Source organism: Cephus cinctus, unplaced genomic scaffold (genome assembly GCF_000341935.2).
Source record: "Cephus cinctus unplaced genomic scaffold, Ccin1 Ccin1_scaffold0240, whole genome shotgun sequence".
NCBI lineage: Eukaryota > Metazoa > Arthropoda > Insecta > Hymenoptera > Cephidae > Cephus > Cephus cinctus.
This window is the reverse complement of record NW_014332956.1, coordinates 824,045-830,170: the sequence shown is the minus strand read 5'-3', so window position 1 is coordinate 830,170 and position 6,126 is coordinate 824,045. Positions and strand designations below refer to the sequence as shown.

At 34.6% G+C, this 6,126-nt stretch overlaps 2 protein-coding genes and 1 long non-coding RNA gene across 7 annotated transcripts; 1 reads left to right on the top strand and 2 right to left on the bottom strand.

Moving 5' to 3' along the window:
• Nucleotides 1–605: 605 nt before the first annotated feature.
• On the bottom strand, nucleotides 606–2,006 carry LOC107265840. Of its 3 annotated transcripts, none has more exons than XR_003059193.1 (3): nucleotides 1,619–2,006; nucleotides 1,025–1,523; nucleotides 606–935 (listed from the first exon to the last, which is right to left on the bottom strand). It is a non-coding gene; the product is annotated as an uncharacterized LOC107265840 (long non-coding RNA). The 3 variants fall into 3 exon arrangements; XR_003059194.1 differs by having other exon boundaries at nucleotides 1,304–1,523; nucleotides 1,619–2,005; XR_003059195.1 differs by having other exon boundaries at nucleotides 1,432–1,523; nucleotides 1,619–2,003.
• A 340-nt stretch (nucleotides 2,007–2,346) lies between these two features.
• Nucleotides 2,347–4,807, top strand: LOC107265811 (scaffold protein salvador). 3 transcript variants are annotated; one of them, XM_025083078.1, is made up of 8 exons: nucleotides 2,347–2,391; nucleotides 2,796–2,933; nucleotides 3,114–3,190; nucleotides 3,251–3,378; nucleotides 3,469–3,702; nucleotides 3,784–3,999; nucleotides 4,078–4,383; nucleotides 4,461–4,807. In XM_025083078.1, exons 1-8 carry the CDS (start codon nucleotides 2,355–2,357, stop codon nucleotides 4,561–4,563), a joined length of 1,239 nt encoding a protein of 412 aa, XP_024938846.1. In that variant the 5' UTR covers nucleotides 2,347–2,354; the 3' UTR covers nucleotides 4,564–4,807. The 3 variants fall into 3 exon arrangements, with proteins under 3 accessions (XP_024938846.1, XP_024938844.1, XP_024938847.1); XM_025083076.1 differs by having other exon boundaries at nucleotides 3,778–3,999; XM_025083079.1 differs by lacking the exon at nucleotides 2,347–2,391 and adding an exon at nucleotides 2,507–2,602 and having other exon boundaries at nucleotides 3,778–3,999.
• Nucleotides 4,690–5,775, bottom strand: LOC107265814. Its single transcript, XM_015735655.2, has 3 exons — nucleotides 5,621–5,775; nucleotides 5,069–5,238; nucleotides 4,690–5,013 (listed from the first exon to the last, which is right to left on the bottom strand). The coding sequence occupies exons 1-3, from the start codon at nucleotides 5,626–5,628 to the stop codon at nucleotides 4,808–4,810; spliced, it is 384 nt and encodes a 127-aa protein (XP_015591141.1). The 5' UTR covers nucleotides 5,629–5,775; the 3' UTR covers nucleotides 4,690–4,807.
• Nucleotides 5,776–6,126: the final 351 nt, after the last annotated feature.

Below are 6,126 nucleotides of genomic sequence, written 5' to 3'. Positions count from 1 at the left end.
GAGGGACAAATATACAATAAAAAATTTAATTGTACCAAAATATCCATGGTTGCTTATAAATATAATAAATAATAGAGATACAATGCATAAGATTTATTCGGAGCTGTGCTCCCACCAGCCACCGCAAAAGTGTACGTGGGATCGTTTTTAAAATTTCTTACCATTGCATAATAATGATAATAATGATACAAATAACAACAATAAAAATAATATTAACGAATAGATGGAAGTAATACAAAAATGATCGCTTGCTCACGTTCTCATAACGTAGTGCGAGAGATACCTAACCGATCATTTAGAACGTTACTTTCTTGCAATATGTCTGAGGCATAATGTTTCGTTAGTTTCTTGTTACACTCCATTTTTCTCCTCTTCATGAAAATCATTTTCTCAATGTCACATGAGAGTATAAAGTACATGACCATTGCCAATTTGTAAATGCTGTAGCGACTCCAAAAATTAAATAAAAAAATAATTTTTGACGCGTGAATATACATAGGCATTTTAAGCGAATGCCTATTTTAATTTTACTGTCAATTCCTTTGACGCTGCTTATTTACGTACAAATATTAATTAAAGATAGGACGTATTACATGAAAATATTGTTTTACATTATTATAATATATTTTTACCGTTTACCATTAGTTATATTAATTCGTAACGAATAGTTACTTTTCATAACGGAGCTCGTTGTACAAAGAATTAATAAATACGGTGAAACTCGATAGTGTGGATAGGGTACCTATGGACATTTCGTTTCTAATCACATTGGTACATAATTTTATTTTCATAAAACAAATCAAGTCTTAACCTTGTCTCTTATTTTTGAAGTCGTCATTACCAAAAACGTTTCCTTGTCAAATATATGTAAATAACGCACTTGAAATTCATTACGCACTGTTATGCACGAATGGATAAGCAACTTCTTTACTTATCTGAAAAACAAAAAATATGACATTCCAACAAATTCTTCTAAAATAATCAGCTTATGAAAAAGTTCGTTTTTTTTTTAACGAAAATATACATTGTAATGATGAGAATCACATCATATTCTGATGATATCATTCATCGCAACATGATCGCAGTGTTCCCTGTTCAGCTGCATGCAATGGATGAGTCACAATACTCGTAGTACTTATAGTACATTTTGGAACGTACCGTGCATAGTTATTATTTATAATATATCCTCGTAAAAATAATTTAAATAAATTCACATGCGCCTAATTTTTCTAAAATTCATCTACTCATTCCGTTATTAGAGGTAAGTTTGTATAATTTAATTTTTGTATTATGATGTACGTACAATTGTACAAGATCAGGAAGTTCTCAGTTGCCTATGGACAAACACTATCAACTACGTTAAAGACATACGGTGAAGCTTACGATACCGATAATCTATATAAACTGTTAACTTGTTAATCATTTATTTACACTGATTATTCCTTTCAATGCCGAAATGAGGTGTCAAACTACGGTCACAGCGTTCGTCCGGTACGTACATACACTCCTGTCTGTCACGGTATCTATGGAAACGAGACGCTAAGTCTAGGAATCTCATTGGCTAAAACGTTCAGAAAAAGATTGATCCCACTATAAGAATCATAGAACTTATACTTACTCCTGGAAGAGGAATCGTGTTTTAAAAGTAGTCTCAACATGTTGAAACAGAGATATATCTCTTTCTCACTTCGTTACGTTCAGTTCAGGCCAGTTCCCCTCATTGCGCAAATGCACAATTTTACTGACCTAACAAAACCTAACCAATCTAACGCGAAACGCGAAATACCTTCCTTCCTTTACTTATGGCTGACTCCTCCAATGAGGAGATGTGCCAGAAACGCGAAATACAGGATGACTGAAGAAATTCGATTGGAGGCAATCGTTGTTATGACATAGTGCGCGCGTGTGCAGTGAGAAGTAGAGTCCCTTTAGAAAGAGCCGGCCAACACCCGGAAGGGACGCCATATTAAGGGCTTGTTTCGCGCCACCATGACATTGCGCGCGGATTTTCAAATTATCAATCTTTACCTTAAAGAGACTCGGTCGAGTCTCGCGCCAAGTACAGGCAACCCGCCGTACAGGGCTTAACACTACCCACACTACACAATGCGAATCTCTCTCATATATGTATTCACACAACCATTCTATTCCGGGAAGAGCCCATAATATGGCGGAGCCAATCACTAACAAGCCCCACCGTTGGCCGGACTCTTACTAGAGGGACTCTAGTGAGAAGAACTGAACGTTAACAACGAAGAGAGATACATATCTCTGTCTCAACATGTTGGGGCCACTTTTCACTCATTGCTAGAGTGCGTTATTATACTTCCAGGAGTATAAGTTCTATAATAAGAATGCTATCTCTCTCGGCTCGCACTTTTCCTACAGTGGGTGCGTTCCATGTTGAGTATAGTTTAGTGGTGATAACGTTCAACTTGGTTACGACGGGACACGTGTTATCGACGGAGGCAATGATCACAAAACCCTACTTTCGGACTCGCCGCTACGATTTAGCGCCATGCTTTTGGTATCGCCTAAAATCGTAGTGTTGTGGATCTCCCTACTCATCTCTGCATTAACAACGAACATTATCTGTCAAGAGATTGCGAATGATTTTCATAGCTCGTTCCACTTAATTTCTTATTACTTTGGCTTGTACTGACATGAATTTGTGAGAATTAAACGCATAAAATGTCGAAAACCGATGCTCCAGTAGAACAATATTTACATGTTTTTTTCGTGATAACGAATCTTATGAATTTGAACGATTTCCTTTATTATCATTGGTTTTAAAGATTTGGTACTGGCTGATACGTTCTTCACTCTTGAAAACGAAGTCACAATGTTATCACGCAAGAACAAGGATCTTCGAACAATTAAAGAAGGTGTCGTTGGAAAATATGTCAAGAAGGAAACACCTCCAGAGATGCCCAGTGAGTATAACATTTGTTGTATTATAATATTATAATCTTCAGGCAATCTTACTAACAATTATATTCTGGGACTTTCAAGTATAGTTTGAATGAATGCGTAACTAAATTCAATTTATATGCATATATATATAGTTTTGAAGAATATTCTATTAAAGCATAATTATTTATTTATTATTTCAGTTATTAATGTTTGGACGACAGAGCCAAATAGAAGAACAAGAAGACGCAATAACCAGCCAACTATACCTTCATCTATGGTAAAAAATTTAATTATTGTCATTTGTTATTTGATTAATGAGGAATGTTACACTGTTTAGCCAGTTCCTCAACAACCCAGTATGGTACAGAAATTTGGAAATACTAAAACAACAATGAGTGCTGTAGGTTTGGGAAGTCACGAGGGAAAATATACTCCAAACAGTTCAGTTCCTGATTTGGCTCAAAGGTATGTGGTGCTGATCTGACAAACGATAGTCTGTATCAATTTTAGTTTAATAATATATTACAAAGTACAATAAATGATCTTCTTGCACAGGTTTGCTAGTCTTTCTGTTAATTCTGGCTCAAGTGATGGAATGAGTTCACGTACAGTTACTCCAATGTATCATCCTGGATTATCACCAGCTATATCACACACTTATGTTAACCAATATGCAGGATCTGAATACCATTTGGACAGGGTTCAGACACCACAAATGCCTTACCTGCCTTTTGAAATTGACACAGGCTATGAAGAATATAATCAAGCACCATACCGCTTAAATGCCGGGTATGAATACAGAGTTGAACAAGTTTAAAATCATAAAGATCAGTATGTATAACATAGAATAATTACTATCTTCAGTTACAGTAGAACTCATTCGGAACGATCGAGTTCTAGAAGTGAACAACCGGAGGAACTACCGCTTCCTCCTGGTTGGTCTGTTGATTTTACTCTTCGTGGAAGAAAATATTATATAGATCACAATACAAAGACTACTCATTGGTCACATCCTCTTGAAAAAGAGGGTTTACCAACTGGATGGGAAAGAATTGAATCACCAGAATATGGTGTTTATTATGTTAAGTCAGTGATATATTTAAAATAGAGTGAGAATGAAAACTTTTTATTATAAAACATCTAAAAATTGTATTCTCTTTATAGCCATATCACCAGACAAGCACAGTATGAACATCCATGTTATCCATTAGAAATGCAAGCAGTGAGAGTTGTATCGCCACCACGACATACTCATTTTCATTCTCACAGTGTGTTAGTTCCAGCCAATCCTTACCTGAATGAAGAAATTCCACACTGGTTATACGTTTACAGTCGGGCCTCTGTCGCTCTGGATCGCAAATTGCGTTGGGAGCTTTTCCGCTTGCCAGAACTTGATTGTTTTAATGCAATGTTAACGAGGCTTTATAAACAGGAACTAGAAGAAGTGGTCATGCGTTACGAAGAATATAGGTTTGGTTCTGAGCCAGCAACACCTTACTCAATCTAAGTTTTAAGAGTCAAGCTGAAAATCTATTTATTTTTTTTAGATCGGCGCTGTTATGCGAAATGGAGCAGAGATTAAAAGAATTAAACCCGGAATCAGGTACATCTGCTGCTGGAGCAATAGCTTTGCGTCGATCTCTCCCTTAAACATTATTATTTCCTGTAGAGATAATTGAACAAAATTTGTCCAATGATGACTGATGATTGTTACTTGGCCACATTACTGACTAGCAGTATTTTGATTTTTAGACACATTACTATAAGTAATTAGTATAAGAGAAATTCAAAAGATTATTTTTTTGTATGGTACCTTGTTAAATACATTTTACAATACTAGTATTTTGTCATCTAAGGACTGAAGTATTAAATATAACATATTGTCAACTGTTAATCATTTTTTTGCAACAATGACTTCACTTTCTTGACTATCTAGTTTTTTCAGCACGTCATCCGTATTGAAGAAGAGATCTTCACTTTCTTTCTTAATGTCGATCGAACTTATGGGCTTTTCGATTTCATAGTTATCCACTACTTTAAGTCCAGAAACACGTATTACCTGTGCTTCCTCTATGTTTAATAGCTTCGCAAAGCTTTTAGCTAAAAATGAAATTCAATAAATATTACACTTAAATGTATATAAGAATTTATGTACCTGATGAAATTTCTTTAGTATCACTATTACTCCACTTGAGCAATAAAAGGCCTACTGTATTCCAGGTGACAAATATATATACCAAATTTAAGCGCTTCTTCCACAATAAAGCTTTCTCCTCAGAAATAGGTTTGGTGTTCCTTCTTATAATTCTATGAAACCATCTGTATCTATAAAATAAAATACATTATACATAATTTTCATAATCAAATACAAATCCTTATAAACTCATTTGGAACTCACAAGATTCTATTGATACTGCCTAACAGGATGAAATTATAGGCTTAAGTGATGAAACTCGTCGAAATATAAAAATCATATCTATTTATGCTTATTAATAATTCAAGGTTTATGCCTGGAGCATTAATAAAGTGGAGAACCTGTGATTATTGTGAAACAATAATAACCTTGTCTTTAACATCGTCAGATAATTTATCGACACTATTTGCAGCTCAAAGAAAAATCAAGGGAATTCGAAATAGATTTTAGGAAATTAATGACTTTTATGAAAAACAGAAGCCTGTATCGTAACATCGTATCAGAATAGTTTACCTGAACATTTTTGCGAATTACGAAATTAACATGGAAAAACTAGTTTTTAACGCTGCAAAGGCTCTGTTGCCAGGCCACCATTGTGCGGTTACCGCACAGTGCGGTTAAAAATTGTGTGATCAGCCAGAATCGCATGAACGGAATACAAGTGTTCATAGGCTGTCAGGCATCAGGGACGTCAAAGTGGCATCCCGTGAAATGACATTTGAAATTCACCTTTTAAACAATCAATTACAATTATTTTGAATATAAGTACATTTTATAAAATTTGTAAAGAATTACATGAAAAATTGTTAGCCTTAGCAACCTCTTTTGACAGACCTCTTTTCTTATAACAAATGTAACAATTATAAATCTTTTGTCTACGAAAAATAAATACTTATTAATAAAATTATTATGTCACAAATTTATGTTTCAAACATTTTTGAGGTACATATAACTTATAGGCATTCGTTTAATTTAATTGTTGTTCTTTAAACTTGTACCAATGGTCAGGAATGTAAGGT

What these genes read in the sequence shown, in the direction of transcription:
- LOC107265811 (XM_025083076.1), top strand. Translation starts at nt 2,355, where the DNA reads ATGCTATCTCTCTCGGCTCGCACTTTTCCTACAGTGG. An exon ending in CAACTATACCTTCATCTATG is followed by an intron (nt 3,191 to 3,250) that starts GTAAAAAATTTA and finishes TACACTGTTTAG; the next exon opens with CCAGTTCCTCAACAACCCAG. An exon ending in ATGCGTTACGAAGAATATAG is followed by an intron (nt 4,384 to 4,460) that starts GTTTGGTTCTGA and finishes TATTTTTTTTAG; the next exon opens with ATCGGCGCTGTTATGCGAAA.
- LOC107265814 (XM_015735655.2), bottom strand. An exon ending in TACTAAAGAAATTTCATCAG is followed by an intron (nt 5,014 to 5,068) that starts GTACATAAATTC and finishes TTTCATTTTTAG; the next exon opens with CTAAAAGCTTTGCGAAGCTA.